This window comes from Lepisosteus platostomus, chromosome 1 (assembly GCF_059453375.1).
Source record: "Lepisosteus platostomus isolate fLepPlt1 chromosome 1, fLepPlt1.hap1, whole genome shotgun sequence".
NCBI lineage: Eukaryota > Metazoa > Chordata > Actinopteri > Semionotiformes > Lepisosteidae > Lepisosteus > Lepisosteus platostomus.
In genome coordinates this window covers 7,360,519-7,379,003 of record NC_142611.1, presented here as the reverse complement: position 1 = coordinate 7,379,003, position 18,485 = coordinate 7,360,519, and the positions used below count along the sequence as shown (strand labels likewise).

Here is an 18,485-nt window from a genome sequence, read left to right as displayed (position 1 = left end):
ATATTATATGGCTAGGTGTACAGTATATCACGTACAAAATACTGTACAGATTGAAAGCCATTTATCTCAGCCTGTTGCTTTATGTCAACACACTCCTCCAACAGGCTATGCCAAGGACATTCCCAACATAGTTCTTGAAGAATCAGCAGTTAAAGTTCTACTTTTCAATTTATTCTTAGATACAGGGGAAAGAAAAATGCTTCAATTTCAGACATGTAACTGCTAAGAAAAAGGTTTTTGAGAGCAGCTGTAATTTAGTTCTCCCAAATTTGATCAAAAAGGAAATTAAGGGGGAGCCTCAACAATTTCTCATTCAGATAGGAGGGGTCATAAATCATCCAAGTACTCCAAAACGTGTTGACTTCACAGATATGATTCATGAGTCCCAAAATGTTATGTTTCATGTCTGTTCATATTTCTCACCTGTACACTCCAATGAGCACAATTACTCACTCTTAACTGACAGATGTAGTTACACAATTGCCTTTCTTCAACATTATTTGACACATCTTCTCACAGGGGTTTAAGGGACTTTGTTTTCTCAAAGTATACATTATGAATACAGTAAGAATAATAAATCATTTAATTCCAAATTTTATTTTCGCCTACAAAATAAAACAATTATTTCTGTGAGTAGATAAGAACTTATAAGTAGATGTTGAAGTACAGCATTAAAAAATCAAATGTCATTTAACAGTTCAGCATAAGAAACCTAGCATTTACTTTAAATTCAAGGCTAGCAATGATGAAATCTCAGTTTTTATTTCTTCACCTGTGTTTTCTCCCTTTTGCTCAGAAATTCAAAGGTTTTGGCAACTCCAGTGAAAGTGTTTTAGTTGGCATGTTTTGGAAATGTATATTTAAGGTCACTTCTCATCTTGCATAATTTAACCTTCAAATCCACCGAGCTTTTAAAGAATTCCACATGGAAGTTAAAATCCTTATCTAACTAACATGCTCCAGTGACATCTGGCTCTTATTTGGCTTTTTATCGCTGGTGGACTTGAGTCAAATGTTTCCAGTGGGAATAACGTCAGGTATCCTGGAGTGATTCAGATTAAATTAACCAGTCCTCTTGGTAAAAAAATGTATTTCTGAATCTAGCTCTTTTTATTCCTATTTAAAGTGTGTGTATGTTTGGTTCACTCATATTAATGCTTGTTTTAACCCATGCTGTTATTTTGTAAAGTTAGTTATATGCATACAGCACATGACATCCCAAAATATACACATTCTATCAAATTATGTGTAGTATTTTTTTCTTATACAATACATCTATGATACACTTTCATGATCTGTACCACAAATCTGCTTAGTTTTCCTAAACCATCTAACATTCATTTTAAAGAATTAAACTTTTCAACTATGAAATTATTGAAAGAGCACATTGCATTCACACCAATGTTTATTGAAGAATTGAGAACTTGCTGTATGACGGTGTTATAAAAAGTGAAGACAATTCATTACTAACACAAGTACTGTAAATGGGTATCATTTAAATGGGTAAATGGCTATCAATTTGTACCCGGTGGGTCAGTTGATCTCAAGAGAATTTGATGTGCAATAGCTGTGGTCTGCAGATCACAATAAATAGGTTATATCTTGGGAACGTTTGTGCTCTAACTCCATGAGAATGCAGACTTCTACAGCAGGTGACCTCCCGATAGAGAACATTAGTACAGGAACATGAGCAAAAACATGAATCGTTAAATTTGGAAATGCCTGTTATTTTCGATTATTTTATTTACAATTTTTTTTTCCATTTGGATTGGATCTATCTATAGAGTGGTATCCATATCCATCGTCACTTCGACTTCTTGCTCACACCTGCAACATGTTTTGTCTTTTGAAACACAATCCTTGTGAATGACGGGAGAGTTGCCGCTGATCAGACAAGCGCTGACCCGTCACAGGCATTAACACTCACATTTACCCAGCAGGACCCTACAGTCGCTGAGAAAGCTCTGGCGGATGAAAGCGCTCGTTAGTGTTCCACTAACGAGCCATCACAGAGGACAGTCACCACCCCGGGCATGAGCTCTTCACCCCACTGCCCTCAGGCAAGAAATATAAGAGCATACGGACACTTACCACCAGATTCTTCAATAGCTTCTATCCACAAGCAGTGAGACTGGCGAACACATTTAGCCATCCCCCTCGGACCACACCTACACCATCACCATCTACCTCTTTATGATTTCTTATCTATTGCACATCTCCAGTCATTGTTTACACGTCTGTATTGTTTACATTCAAACTGTCTACATGTTTACTTGCACATTGTCTATTGTTTGTTTGTATATTGTCTTGATGCACTGTTTGCGCTTTGTTTTGTTTTTTACACTTGTTTTACAATCGAGAGACTTTCTGTAAGTAAGAATTCCATTGTACCAGTACCGGTTACATATGGCAATAAAGTTCAAGTTCAAGTTCAAGTTCACTTTTTCAACCAATTGTGTGCCACCGCATAGTAACCAGATCATAGGTGGACAATCACTTAGCCTGGAAGTACATACTGTAACTCAAATTTAAAACAGAAAATAAATCTGTTTTAGATATATATGTGTATGTAAGTTATTGAAATTTCCACACGGATTTAATTGTGGAACGATGAGATGAGATGCACCACCTGGAATTTATTGTTAAACACTTAAACTCTTCAGCTTCAGTCAATCCGTGAGGTGGGTATACTGTATGTGAAATTGCATAATGAAAAAGAAACATTAAAACACACATGTAAGCTAATAAAAATAATTTAATACTTTAGCATTTTAATTATCCATACAAAGAAAGACCATCAAAAATAAAAAAACAAGGAACAAAAGGAAAGGAATTCAATGTAATCACAAAAGTGCATAATCCATGGGTTAAAAGTCAAACAACTAATTAAAATGGAGAAATGTAGTGCAAAACAAAAGAGTTTACTAGAACATACTGAACAGTGTTTAAAATAACAGACAATAAGTGGACAAGCAGAATTTTAGAAGCTTTTTAAGGGAAGAATTTGGAACCAATTCCAAAGATGAGACTACTGTATGTACAGCACATAAAATAACAAGGGGTTAAATTGTTTGCTTCACAGTAACTCAAAACATGATTATTACAGTTCTAAATATAAAAACATCACCTAAAAAAAATAAAAATCTAGACAACCCTTATCGGGTTCAGTTTATTTATCCTTTTTAGTGGGTATATTTATGTATTGAACTGCATGTACAGGTTCAGATTTAGGATTTCAACATTACCCATAATTTAATTTCAAATAGGATCACCATGAATCAGATAACCTTAAGAAAAAATAAAATAGTGGAGACCTCCGGAGAATTTGAATTCTTAGGAGAATATAAAATTATGATTTGGATCAGGACATGAAATTCCCCTTTAATGCATGAAAGGGTTGGAGTTTGGTCAGGCCACAGGAGAGTCTTGGTGACCAATCACCAGATATTCTCAAACCAATCACAGGCAATAAGCTTGCCAAGACTACTGGCTCGTGGGTTGAGGTCTGTGGGTGGCTTATCCTACATATACCACATTATAAGTGGGCTACACTTATGCAGAACAGGATTGTTAATCTTCTCCGCACAATACAGAGGAGCAGTATTGCCAAGCATTGGACAGGAAGTGCCCAGGCTGACACCATGAACAGTTAACCCGGCAAAAGTTAACTTCCATGTTTTTGCATTTGAACGTTCTCTTGAGTTTTAGCGAGCCAGAATTTATCATTTTTCCTTTCCTCTTTAGACCATTACTGAAAGAACAAAACATTGTTAAATTTGTTCTGCCTTTAAGGTTAGTTTTTGTAGTCTATGCCTAAGAAAAAAAAACAGAATGAATAATTCTGAGTTACCCTTACAGCCATTTCACTTCCCAGGGAACTATAGCCAGGCCTTGCGTTCTAAAATGTGCTGTTCGCATGCATGCTGATCAAGACCCAAGATATCAAACTAAGTTGAACTGAACTTGAATTACAAACAAGAAAATTAGTACCTTCAGTGTGCCAGGATTATCCAAACTGGTGACTGATGAAAGATGGGGAAAAAAAAACAATTTTTTTAAAAGTCCAAGAATACTGAAGAATTATATGCAGTTACTGATACAGTATATACTGTACCTAACGTACTGTATAGTTAGTCAAACAGAGCTGATCATATAACAGAACACACAGGAGTAAAAGGAAAAACAGAATTTTAATCATATGTCTGTTAGTCACAAAACCTATGAACAGGAAGACCAAATAAATTATTACAAAAGAGGATTATTAATATATAAATCTGGTGATGTGTTTTGCCCAACAGAGCAAATCCTTACAAATGTCATTACTTTCTCAAACAAAAAGAAAAACAGTAGTGAGAAATGCTAAACGTGCTGGACAGAGAACTACAAACCTCCTTTCAATATATTAGAAAATCTATTACCTTACAAGTAGTAAATGAACATTCAAAAAACAAGCGCCTTAGAGAAAGGTCAAAAGCTAGTCACCTTAGAAAATTCCTGGAAATGCTTGAAATATTCAAAAAACAGAACACTTTTTGTTTCAATCTTATCACTATTGCGTAAAAAAAGATTATGAAACACAAATATAGATGTATATTTTCATCCCTGACAAATATGAAAGCATGGGCTCATCCGTGTACACAAGATGCACTGCACTATCCTCTTCCTGAAAAACACAGCCCAGTGTTTATGCAAAACCCCTCTGGCTCCTCGGTTAAGTGCATTCGCTCTTTTCCTTTGTGTTTGTAGGGTGCGTATTTACTTCCCTTTTCCACTCTTTTGTTCACAGGTGCCCTTTAGGAAGGTACGGCAACCCAGGTCAGCCACATAGTCATTCTTAAACCTGGAGTTTGGAACTCTTTGCCTCTTCCTCTCTCCCTGAATCACGTCTGGTCCAGAGAAGGTATCCTGGAACCGCATACTGGATGCTGTGGACTGTAAGAAGATCAGAGGTTGAGATCAAAGGCCCCAATTAATAAACTGTGCCCACATCAATTAAACAAGAATCTGTGAAACATGCAACTGTTTCAGTACCATGGTACATGAACTGTAGTGTGAACATATCTTCAGTACCGTGGAGTAGAGACACTTCACTGTATGCCATGGTACTGAAGGCAGTGGCCAATCATAAGATACAGACAACTGAATTAAAATACCATTAAAATACTGTACAAACTAGGTTAACATTTTACATTTTTGTTAAACAACTTGAATGTGTACTCTTTTTTACCATATAGAAAAATGAAAGCATTAAATTACCTTATCATTAAAGATATATATAGTCTATCAATATAAAAATAATTAAATAGGTCACAGTGCCTGTTTGTAGTTTCTAAAGAAGCCATTGTACTGTATGTTGTAAGTCCACTAATATCTGCAGAATTTAATCATGTGTGTACTACCTGTAGAAAGAAAGAATACAAAAGTGTATTGTTCACTTGCATTTTGCATCTAGTTAAAATATGTTTTAGAAAAAATACTTTGTAATATACTGTATGAGGGCATTCGTGGTAAATGAAGCAATGCACCATCTTAGAATAGCAGATTGGATGTACTGTATCCCCAGATTCAAAACATTTCTCTTCTTTAAAATGAACAAAAAGGATAGAGTAAATTAAAAGTTCTTAAGCTTGTAATATTGCTGATGTTAATTCTCTTGCAACAAAGTGCTCATACTTGTCATGTTTCCCAGTCTCTTCCATAAAACTAAACAGTACACTAGTAAGAACTATTGCGTTTAGTTTTCATCATTTGATTACAGAAAGGATTGTGAAGCTCTGGAAAGAATTCAAAGAAGAGAAAGCAACATTAATTACAGATCTTCCCGTTTTAAGTTGTAAAGGTATTGAATTATGAAATTGATGAAGTACTGTAATTATTTGCTAAATAACCTTTGGCCACATTAAATCAATCATTTGATCCTCATAAATAGGAAATTAAAAATCCCCAGTACTTGATGGCAGCTCTGTGTTTGCAAGAGGCTTCTTTCGCATACCTCATGCAAACAGCCCTCCACTGCTCAATTCGTAATCTGCAGTTAGATTTGTTGCATTTTGATTCAACGGTGTGACTTGTGTGTTTTGTGGATGGTTATGTGAATTTGTCAAATTTCAGTCAACCCATATCAGAGTCATTGAATTTTTTTCACAAATATCTACAATCTACAGTTGTTACTTTGGTGTTACAAAGCCTCGATGAAGGTGTGAAAGAACTGATCTGTTTTGTTTTAGAATGAACTAAAGTTATTCAAAGGAACTGTGAACGTTCTGTGGTGGTTTCTGGTTATATTTACCCCATTCTGGGCCCCTTCTGGTCCCCTCGATTGTATACTCCACTTAAACTTCAGCTGCTTTGAAATGTTTCCCAATGTGTGAACCTGATTTATTAGAAAATGGCTAAAATCAAAAACAGTAAATGATGCTTTTGGACTTATTTACATAATTTATTATTCTTACTATTACAGTAGTTACATAATTTATAATCTAAATGTCAAAGGACATTTATCAGATTTTAGTGGGAAAATAATTTGTAAAATGCAATTTCTTTCCTTAGTTTGGGTCTGGAACTAAATCATACTATGAAATATATTACCACTTAATTGTCCAGCCCATAAGTTATGGTGTGTCTTATTTTTATAAATACCCTCAAAAAGAACTTGCTTTAACAGCACCACGTCACTGTCATATTATAATTTATTGCAGCACTTTGCAGGCAGGAACAAATTACCTGTGATATGAACCACATATTTCAAATGAAGGATTTTCAGTTCTCCCTCAAAGGAAATGTGGACCAGGCACCTTGTGACCTCTGAGTTTTACACGTTCAGTAATTCAAACCAAGCCTTAGACAATTCCTCTGTTTTAAGACCAAAAAGAATCTTTACAGTATATATTGGTCACTACTGAAAGCATATGTTGTAATATATATTTATAGTGGCCACCTCTGAAAGTAATACAAGCTTAACATCTGTGGCTCGTGTTGGTATCATGCTACAAGTTCTGTGTTGTGGGAGTACAGCCCCTTCCTCTCATTGAGGCTGAACAAGCATACACCTGTGCAATGGTCACTGACCCCTAAATGCACATCATCCCAGCTCATCCCACGAATGTCCAATGTGGCTCGAGTCTGTCGAGTTGATTATTCGGGGCACAACGGTCACATTCTCATCTCATAAGAAAGCCATTGCGATACAAGCCACATGTGATTCCATTGACTGATCTGTTGCATATCGCAATTAGCAGATAATTCTGCACGTGTGTGTCACACTTGCTGAAGTACAGTACAGTATATACATAACCTCTCTAAAAATGACTTCGCTTCCCTTGTTCCCTAGATGAGCAACGCATATTGATTCGTTTACTGTATGTATTCTTTCTTTTCACCAAGACTGGCATTCAAAAGGTTAAATCTTATCACCCGTGCCCAATCAGCTTTATCAAAAATAAAGTAATTTAGTGCTTTTGCAACTTCAGAGTTCAGCTAAAACTGGATCCTCAACAGGAAGATTCTTTACAGTAGACTCTCGACATCTGCAAATTTAACGTTTGTGAATTTGCTTATTCGCGATTTGGGCTGGCCTAGGGCGTCTTAGATGAAAACAGAGCAGTGTGGGGTGAAACGGAGCTGAAGGCTGTTAAACACAACTTTCACATTAGTGGCACAAGAGACTAGGATCATGAGTCAGATCTTGCTAGTGAGTGGACCTCTCCCTGCCCCCTGCCCAAAAACACTACCCAGCACCCGCATCTTAACGTGGTCTTGTTTCCGTAACGACTGCTTCCATTTCTGTGTCACCAGGGTGGGGAATGACAGGCTGGAGAGGACTTCACAGGCTCACTGACAAGTATTAATGTCCATTCCATTACAGTGCTAATCACAGAGGCTGGGTTCATCTTCTTATATTTACTGATTACTGTAAGGTAGTTGATCAAATTAACTTAAAGCCACTGCATTAGTACTTTAATTATCATGTAAGGGAGGGTTACTTATGTCTTTTAACCATACATATTGTATACAATGCTGTAGTACATTATGCAAAGGTATACGGTTGGACTTGCTTATACAGTATGTGAATCTGGCCATTCATTATGGTTCACACTCAAATGTTGAAAACCTACTGGATTTTCTTTTCTGTCATATGTTATATTTTAGTTAAAAAAATTATTTGGACCAGTATGTCTTTTCATTTTATCTAAGTCAGGATTTTGCTTTTTTTTTCTTTTTGGACTGCAGTTTATCATCTTTCAATTTCTTCAGTAGATCTTCAGCTGTAAAATTTCTAACAATTGCAGCTGTCTCTGTGCTATCGAACAAAGATTCCTGGACTTTTTACATTTCCTTTTCCTTTGGAAGATTTCCATCTCCTCCATCTCCTCCCGTGAAGAATGTTTATTTCATAATGAATTCCATATTTTTTATTTAGCAAAAAAGAACACAATTAAAGGCAATGGCGGATCCCCTGTAATTATTACACTTGCCCTTGCAATAAGCTATTTTAAGATGCCAGGAAAGATGCATGAAAGACAGACTGATTACAGCACTTTCCAGCACAAGGATTATGACCCAAAACCTGTACAACTGCCAGGAAAGAGATATATGATTTGTTAGTCTATTCCAAAACATTTTAGAGCTCTTAAAATCCTAGAATCATTTTTCTCAATTTGCTTATTTACTAAACACACTTTAATGTTAATCCTTTTGACAGTTATGTTAATAACGGTTTTCCTTGGACAAAATTAAACATTCTTTATATTATAGTTTACTTTTTGAAAGGAGTTTTGAGATCATATTTTACAACTTTTGATCGGTGAAAACCACAGCATGTTCTAAAGTCGAAAAAAAACCCAATGTTTTTTAAATAAAAAGTTCAGGTTTTCTAAAACGTGGATCCTTTCGAATAAAAAGAAGAATCATGTTATTTCTCGCCAAAAGCTGCTGTGAGAACTATTTTAATCCTTTTATATTATGTTAATGTATTTGTGTGCTTCAGGACTTATTTTGTGAGCTCCCCTTAACTTAGCTGGTCAGCTGGCTTTCTCTCAGTTATACCCTGGTAATGTTGGTATTGTACTGTATGTCACAAAATGTTCCTTTTCTTCATGTTCTGATATCTATCAAAAGGAAACATTCTCTGAAAACTATATTTTTTATATATATTACTGGTGTTATGTACTTAAGGTACCAAGTAAACTCATAATTGTTTCTCATCAACTTTGAAAAGAACTGTTTGTTTTTTAAAAAAAAAACAACATATTCCACCAAGACAGGGATATTGCAGACATTAGCTGTTTTTGAAAAATGGCATATGTCAAAGGGGCAATGCAATATTATTTCACTGGTAGGAACTGCTTACGAGAAACATTCATTTCTGCAATAAACACCGCAAAGTGGAGAGATTTCAATTTTGCTGGGATTAAAGCATCACAGATAATCAGTCAAAACTTTTATTGGATGGGTATGTTATTTTGTAAAATGCTATCTTAACAGCTGTTATAAATCATGCAGTCTTTCTCGGAGAAAGATACAAAGAAGTGCCACTATGCTTACATGTTTTAATTGTGCTAAGGGTATTATCTCATAAATTACCAACTCATCTTAATACTGTACTTCTTCTTATTATAATGTGCAAAATCAGTTATTAGTCAGAATGAACACTCAGAATTTTCTAAAATGATTTCCTTACAAACAAAAACAGACAATTTCTAAATCTCAAACAATTATTGTTACCATTAAGAAGACTTTCTAAGATGGTGATGATCAAGGCTAGTGGCAGAACAGGTTTCAGGAATTTAGCAGGCTTACACAGAGAACTGAAAACAATTTAACATCTTAAATGAACTAATCATCACATTAGTCATTTATGAAAACTGTGACAAAATGCCTTGCTACAAAATGGCCAATGAGTGAAACTAAATTAAATATCAAATGCAGAGTATAAAAAGAGTAGCAAAATATTTTTCACTTTGCTTTTTCTTTCTTTTTAAACTCATTTATTTTTAAATAAACAGGACAAATCCACTAAAGGGACATTCTACTATTTATAATAGTAACATGGTTCCTGGGTAGGGGCATAGAGACATAAATAAAAAAGAAGCCTTAAGAAGTTCTGTGCTTGGATGAACAGATTAGATCTGACAGCTTAAGTTGGTGGGTGAAAAAAAAAATCTATAAAATGCTTGCCCTTCGACATTTAATCAAAAGAATACAGGCCCTTAATGAACCTGAAAAGCAAACAAATAAATGTATACTTCCATGTTTGACCCAGCTATGTACAGCAGGATCTTATTCAGGATTGTGGATTCTGTAAAAATGGTGATCCACAAAGTTCTATACAGTAACATGTCAAGGTAAAAATCGATTTTGTAAGGTGTATCTAGCTAAGGTGTAAGAACAGCTATAAAATGGAACTGATCTCATATAATGAAGTGACACAAGATACTCCAACGTATTTAAATTTCTGAAATTTCCTTGAGGTGAATGTGTCCCCAATACTAATGATTACTTGAAATCACTGAGGTGAATACAAAGTAAGATTTCTTTTCTGATATTTTGTTCTAAGTTCATGCATGGAATTATCCAAAAATGAATGTACTTTATAGAATATTCCACTTCTCTTTTATATCACTCTCACTATCATTATGCTTGGCTGCAAAGTATAAGTAACAACTTTGACTTTGCTGTCAGAATAATTTTGGAGGGCACTGTACAGTATGTATATACAGGTTTAGACTAGAGGCATGACTGGATATACAATGAATATAGTGCAACTTGTAATAGCAATGTAATGTGTAATAGCAATGCCACGGAATGTAAAGATTTAGTATTTTCTGATATTTCACAAGGTACAAAATGTACTTTGTTTTCTTTCGCAAAGCAGTAAATCTCTCAAAACATAGAAATATCATTGGGTGTAAAAATATATCCATATGATAACAATTCAAGAATTAAAACAGATGTACAGTAATTGATTTCAAAAAAACTATACTATGAATTCCAGGAAAAGGCTGCCTTTAGATAAACTGTTCAGAGAAGTTCTGTATGAAATAAATATGATGCCTTATCGGCTCTCCAAGGAAACTGTGAAATATTCCTAATACTACAGTGTGTGCACAAAATAATTTGCTTTCCACCTTAATTTTCTAATAAGCACAATGCATTTTTTACCACTGAAGTTACTTACAAGGCGTCCTTTTACTTTTTTGGGAAGTTCCTCATCAAGAGTGTACACGTCTTCCCGTTTTGCTAAAACCTGTGAGCCATCTTCAAATTCCACCTGTAAGAAACAAAACAGAGCTAAAGGCCAAAGTGTGAAAGAAGCTCCACCTGAGAGTGAGATGTTCCAATGTGAAATAACTAACGTAATACACTCATCAGAATCACTTCCATTTTTAGTGAGGGTGCTAGCTATCATGCTGAACCTTCTGAATAACAATCTAAATGTGTATTTCCAAAAACATGCAACATCAAAATTTAAGAAAGGCATTATTATTACCACATCTCAGTTAGAAACAGCATGTAAGTTGGGAAAGGAAGCACTTGGTAAATGTGTACCCAACACTTCTCTTGCATCTGCTTTTCATATAGTTTTTTTATTTTAATAGGGGATAAAACATTTTAATGTGCACCTCTGTGGAAATTACATCACACATGGTAGACTCTTGTCATTTCCTTCTTAGTGCTTTAAATAATTTGCAGTATGTGTTTGACTTAAGGTATTATAAAGCACTGAGGGTGTTTCAACAGTGTATTTTTATGAGGACTGAACATTCCTGATACCAGATAAGAGCGGAAGCAGTGAAGGAGACTCACAGGAAAAGAGGAGACTAGAGGTCGTTATCGCTTGTGTCCCCAGAGGGCCTAGTATATGAATATCACAGACTGCACCATTAGCAGGGTACAGTAGGGTGGCAATACTTCTGTCTGTTGAAAGCCATGTCAAGAACTTTCTGAAACTGACTAAGACTTTAATTGTACTCTGGATATACAGTAGGTGTACAAAGAGAGCACCGCATCCTTTGATCGAAACTGTATATTTGGTAATTAATCATAGAACATGCTAGAAACTAGTGAGCAGTTATAATAAAATCCAGTGTGCTTCCAGCCATTATCAACACCTAGGTTTAAGTTTACCATTAGGATATACAGCATTCAGTGGCTAGTATTGTACTGTATATTGATGATGAAGGGGATTTTTTGTGTAAAACACAATTAGCAGCACTCCACAAGTCTGAAGCTGTTTGTTTTGCAGTGATTAGTCTGTGTTTCCAATGAAAGGCATGGCACTTTTTGCCAATAGCATGCCGTGTCCTGTCCCCATACGTTTCAAAGATACTTGGCGATGCTGTTTTACTTCATCTTAAGGTATTCTAATATTTATCAAGGTAGAGAACATGACATGTTCTGCCAGCGACAGACATTGTAGATTTTATTGTGGGTTTTTCTGTTAGAAATTAAATTGGTTTTAAAAGCATTTTATGGACCTATCTATTTAAGAACATATACAGTATGTGCAACAGATCTATTTTCAATTACTCTGACTAACACAAAAGAATAACAAAACAAGAGAAATGGACCGATACTCTTGAACACTGACCATTGACAAATCTAAGTATTGTACTTAGATTCTTTGAGTTTATTAACACGATTCAGATGTCCCAGTCTTCTACATGTGTAGAAGTCTTTTAGTCAGTCAGCAGTCGCTTTAGGCTGCACATCCACTGAGGAGGACTTGTCTACTGCAATACTCCCCAATCATTAAGTTCGTATGACACAGTGGCCTTTCGCTTGTCAGCTCTGAATTGACTTCCATCTCCTTTCATTGTACTGGCTACCTACTCAGTCTGGAGACAAAATTAAAGGCTCTGCTTCTGCCTTATAAAATTATAAATAGCTTGGCAACTGCATACAGTGAATAGCTACCAGCACCTTGTACTCCACCTTTTTCACTAGAGCAAAATTATTCTTTTTTCCTTTAGCTTCCCTATGTTGGAATGGATCATACTGCCAAGAGGGCTTTTAGCCTCCAGGGACTGTAACTTTGGAACTTATTTCCTTGATACTTTCTTTTTTCTAAACTCTGCAGGTAAAATATTTTCCTCAGAAAATAGACTTTTTCTATCTTCTGTTTTTCACTGTTTCAGCACAGTATTATAATGACAGTATCATGTAAATTTTGTTTATATTATACTGTATGATAGCATCTTACATCTGGTCTAAAAACAGATGCATCTGCAGAACAAAAAGAGATAGCTAATGCCGTAAGCAGCTGAAATAGGAACCCCCAGTTAAATTAATTGACTCTTCCAGTTGACTTGAGACACAATGCGTGAGATCCTTCCAGAACAATCCTTTGACTTAAATCCCAGAGAGACCTGGGAAAATCGGTGAAAGGTGCAGTTCAGTCCCTTGCAAACTAATCCCCATCTCCTAGGGACTTGGGCTGTTAATATTGTAAAACTTTCCGAGACACATCACTCCCTGTTCAAGCTGTTTGTGCTTGCTCAGGGAGACCCAGCACTTTTATTTTCTTGGGGATTTGTTTAAGTCTCTGTTTTTGTTATGCTGAAAAAAAGTAAATTAAAGTGTTCTCATGCGTCCATCTCAATCTGTTTCTGCATAGCAAATGTTTCCGAACAGAAACATAACTGATCATTTGAATTTTTGATCAATTAGCACTGGTAGCAGATGTTTCAATTTGCGCAAGCTGGTTCAAGTTGAGTCTGTCATTGTGAAATGTGCAGATTCTTAATCCATTTTTGTGGTTCAGGTTGAAAGCAGAACATTTTCTGAAAAATGAACAACAACTAAAATAATTGACTCAACTTAAATCATAAATCATAAATCAATGCTTTTTTTAAACACAAAGTATGCATTTCACAAACAATGCATTCACTATTATATAAAACAGACATTAGGGAAAATAATCCATGTATGCTAACAAAGCAGAGATAGCCTTATCTAAGATTATCTTAATGTATTATCAAAGTAAAGCAACTGTGGTATCTAAAAAGAACATTTCAACTATTTTTCTCAGATTCACTTTAATATGTTAGGATGTCAATTTTTTATTTCTGTAGAATTATCTTCATTTTTCTCTTCAAATGATACATGATGATACTGTACATGTTACTATGTAATTTCAATGAGAAAAACCTCAGCCTATTTTTTCCAATTGATATTTCAACTGTTCCTGGCATTCATACAGTACATTCTTCTGTATACAACCGAAAATACAACATTTACGTGTACCACCACCATTTCACTCAGCCAAAGCATCCAAATTCATGCAAGATTTTGTCTTTTATGTATTTTGATGAGCAATTCATGAGAGTAATATGTACAGTACAGTATATACTGTAGCTATAACACAGATATTCTGTTACATTCAAGAGAGCTATATACAATACTGTATACTGTATATTCAAGATAGTAATATATATATACAGTATACAGTATATAACAACTGCTTTGGATAAAGCTTGATTTTAATATTGCAACAGGAAGAAACTGAATGTTTACTAAACTAAAACTACTACTACTGTGCAAATTCCCCAGACAAACTAATGTATAATTATGTTTTTTCTTAGATTGTAATTCAAAACCAGAAACATTTGTCTATTGTGCAGGTGGCTCTGGTTTGGAAACCATGTGAAAAAGTGTAGGCTGCATCACCCACTTATATAAAATGCAAATGTAAAATTTGAGTACTTACAATGCTTATCATAAATTGGAGTACTTACAATGCTTATCATGCTCACTTATAACATCTAAAGAAGGACTTAGGAAATCCCTTCCTAAATTAGATTAATTTGGAGTAGTTTGATCACGACTGTATATGACTCTTAATTAACCTCTGTGATTTCCAAAATGAAAGAACACTTAAATACCCAATCAACTCGTCTTAATATGAGAAAACCTGCTGCAAGACCAGGGCTCACATGGGAAATGGGTCTACTCTGGTGATACAGTATTTCTGTTTTGTTAAGTAACACCTTGTTGGTATGTTAGTGGGACCAGCGGTCCGTGTGGGTCCTAATGCCCCAGTATAGTGACGGGGACACTATACTGTAGTGGGCGCCATCTTTCGGATGAGACGTTAAACCGAGGTCCCGACTCTCCATGGTCATTAAAGATCCCAGGGCATTTCTTGATAAGAGTAGGGAGTTATCCCAGTGTCCGGGCCAGATTTTCCCCCCCTCGGCCTTTACCATGGCCTCCAAATTGTCCCCATGTATGATTGGCTTGCACTCGCCCTGAGATGGACTGGCGTCCCGTCCAGGGTGTACCCTGCCTTGCGCTCGTTGCTTGCCGGGTAGGCTCCGGCTTCCCGCGACACCATACAGTATGGCCTAAAGGGGTTTGGCAAATGACAACACATGACATGACACTTGGTAGGGACTGTGGTGACAACTTCCCTGAACTTGGATGTTTCTGAAATAAACTTTATTACACCCCAGTATTAAAAGCAATGATGAAGAAAATATAATCAATGACAGTTTTGTGTTTATGTTTTGACAATAGAGCATAGGACTAAAACAAGTATAGTAAATCAGGGGAAATACCAGAGTACTCAGAGCAACTGATATGGGAAAGTTGGTTTAGAAATCTGTTTTTGTACTATATTTGCACTTAAAAAGACTGTTCAATTCTTCAGTGTTTTTCACAATACATATTTTCACAGTGGGGCTTGGTGGTAAGCACTGTTGCCTCACAGCTTTTCCGTGCTGGGTTGAACTGTGATTTAGGGTGTCTTCTGTGTGGATGTTATATGTTTTCTCCTTGTTGGTGTCAGTTTTCTCCAAGTGCTCCGGTTTCCTCTCAACTCCCAAAGTCAAGCTGGCAGGACTAATTGGTCTCTCTAAATTGTGCTTGTGTATGCTGTACAGTATGTGTGTGTGCACATGCCCTGTGATAGACTGGCACTGCCCATCTTATGTTTAAAGGATAGGCTTTAGGCTGCTGTAACCTTTACCAGAAATATCTTTCTGTTAATGGATGGGTGTTTTCACACTTAATAATACATTTATTTATGACAGAATTTTCTAAATAGCATCTGAGCAAAATGTAATATAAAGATAATGTTAATAACAGCCAGCAAAAGGAAGGGCTTATGAACCCTAATGCTGAAATAAAGACTCTGTAAGCCTAGGGGCTAAACAGATACAGTAACTATACAATTTCCAGATTGCTCTCATCACACCATGTATGTGTGTTTGTGATTTATACAGTCTGTATTACATAAGGGTATGTGTTTCATACAGGACAGCTCTTATTGTTAAGAGCTGTCCTGTATTGGCACAGGTGATTTGCATTTCATTACATAAACCATTTCAGCCATTTGTTTGTCATTTAAAAAGTCTGTATTGTGTCTAACTCTCTAGTTTGAAACAGGTCACTTGCAGTGCAAGGACTTCCCACTGGCAACAAATCATGACACACATAAATCAGAAAGTACAAAATGCAATAAAGTCCAATCCTACCCTTGTAATCACATGAATAACAAAATTTTTGTTAAATACAATGAATTACGCCACAGCTATATTGAAGTAGTCCTTTGGATGTTTTGTGAATTGGGTTTATTGGGATTTTATGAGTAAAATCACACTGCTAAAAATACACAGGTTGGATTGAAATACTGGAAAATGGAATCAAATCAGATCAATATGATGAAAATTCACCCACCTGGAAACACTGGATTTGATTGGAAAAAAAGAATCATTGCAAAGAAAAATTTTGACCTTTTTTTGTGGGAAAAGCAATTCAGACAAAAAAATGTCCCTTTCTATGCGTTTCCAAATGTCTGAACTTATAAACAAGAGCCTCAAACAAACCGCAGCTTGATCTAACTGGAACAAAACAACTGGCTGGGCTAATCTGGGGAATCTGCTCTGGACCACAGTCTTTTATGTTCCCCAGTGCAAATCCCAAACTGTCAGTGCAAAAAATCACAGGCTGGCTGGAACTTTTAAATTATTTTTTTTAAATATGTGGATTTTAAATAATTTCTCAACAAGAAAGCAAAACTGTGACTGTGGTAGTGTTTAAAAAGTAGTACTCTGTTTATTAAAAAACAATTCTGACACCTTGACATTTTATTATGTTCTGTATATCAAATTTTCAAATTTTAAAGAAGTAGAAGATTTAAAAAAATGCAATATACTTCTGAATCCCGAAGAGAGGAGCCATTACTGTAGATCGAGGTAAACTCAGAGACTATATTAAGTTTCCTGCAGTCTGGAACACTGTACCTCCTCCAAATAAGCTGATATGTGCATATTATTACACATTCAATCTTATTGGCTTGCAGGTACAGTAGCATCTTGTCATGAACGATCCTGACAGACAACAGAGCCTACCATGTACAGCACACCATTCACCTCCATGGTTTCTTTACAGAAGCAGTCAATTTTTTGTTTTTGAAAAATCCAAGATGGTGACCAAACTCTGTAAGCTTCTTTCCATGAAGCCAGTTATATCAATCAGCTTAATGTCTGTGAACTTTCTTAAACTCTCTGGTGTCATTTTATTTAGTGCACATTTAGGAATCCTAAGTAACTTTAGCGATGACTCATATGTTAATCCTTCTAGGTCTGAGTGAGTGTCGGCTGCAAGACCAAATTCAATTTGGACAACCAATAATTTATCATTCTTAAAGATCTTTTCAGGACCTTCAGTCACAGCAGCTCAATTTTCACAACAGATCATCCCTAAGGAATTAAAGAGACGTTCTAACATGTTAGCAAACCCTTAGATATTGAAATGCAAACGGGTCAGTCCACTTACAGAAATAAACTGATTTGCCTGATACAGTGCATTTTATTTCCTTTTGTCAGGTGGTGTAAATATCTAAAATGACATGCAAGACAGTGCTTTTCTTGATGTTCACTGTCACCCATGTAAGAATTAGAGGAAGCTGCATATTGTCTGGTGCCTGACTGACTTTTTGCTAACAAATCATTTGGAATACACAGAGGATTTTTTAAAATATTGTGAATAATTTAAAATAGCAATAATATTTTAATTAGAATTAATTACACAAGAACAATAAGCTGAATGTGCACAAAAAAGCATTACAGAAAATGCTGATTGGCAAACCTTGTAATAGCTGTATCCTCTTTATCAAAATGTACTGTACTTGTGTAATCACATTTCCTTAAACATCACACTCAACCACCCACAGGATTCCCAGAAGGCAGTACAAATATTTTTTAAAGTCTTAAACGCAGGAGGGACAATCCAAGCAGAATTTTCCTCACTCCCACACCATGGATGCATAAATAATTAAAGAGGGGTTTTAATATTTGAAAATCTCATCCATCACTGTGAAGAGCAGTGTTGACTCTCTCAGCCACAACCACGTGTCTCCACTGTGCTCTTCAGCTTCTCTCAGGGGAACATTTAACAGGGGATTTCTGGAAATAATGTCACTCCAGAGTGACTTCAGTAGTTTTTTTTAACTGTCAAAGCACATTTTAACATGATCATTTTGT

General features: G+C 35.7%; 1 protein-coding gene across 7 annotated transcripts in view; it reads right to left on the bottom strand.

Annotated features, from left to right (window-relative positions):
- Nucleotides 1–2,737: 2,737 nt before the first annotated feature.
- The window catches only part of kdm4c (lysine (K)-specific demethylase 4C), a 219,702-nt gene continuing 203,954 nt past the window's right edge, over nucleotides 2,738–18,485 (bottom strand). For 5 of the 7 annotated variants that reach the window (XM_088608770.1, XM_088609003.1, XM_088608850.1 and 2 more), the window contains 3 exons: nucleotides 11,177–11,269; nucleotides 6,290–6,373; nucleotides 2,738–4,932 (listed from right to left, as the gene is read on the bottom strand). In XM_088608770.1, the coding sequence (XP_088464896.1) occupies nucleotides 4,756–4,932; nucleotides 6,290–6,373; nucleotides 11,177–11,269 (354 nt within the window). In that variant the 3' untranslated portion in view covers nucleotides 2,738–4,755. The remainder of the gene's footprint in view (nucleotides 4,933–6,289; nucleotides 6,374–11,176; nucleotides 11,270–18,485) is intronic. The other 2 variants (XM_088609019.1, XM_088609179.1) reach the window with 1 other exon arrangement.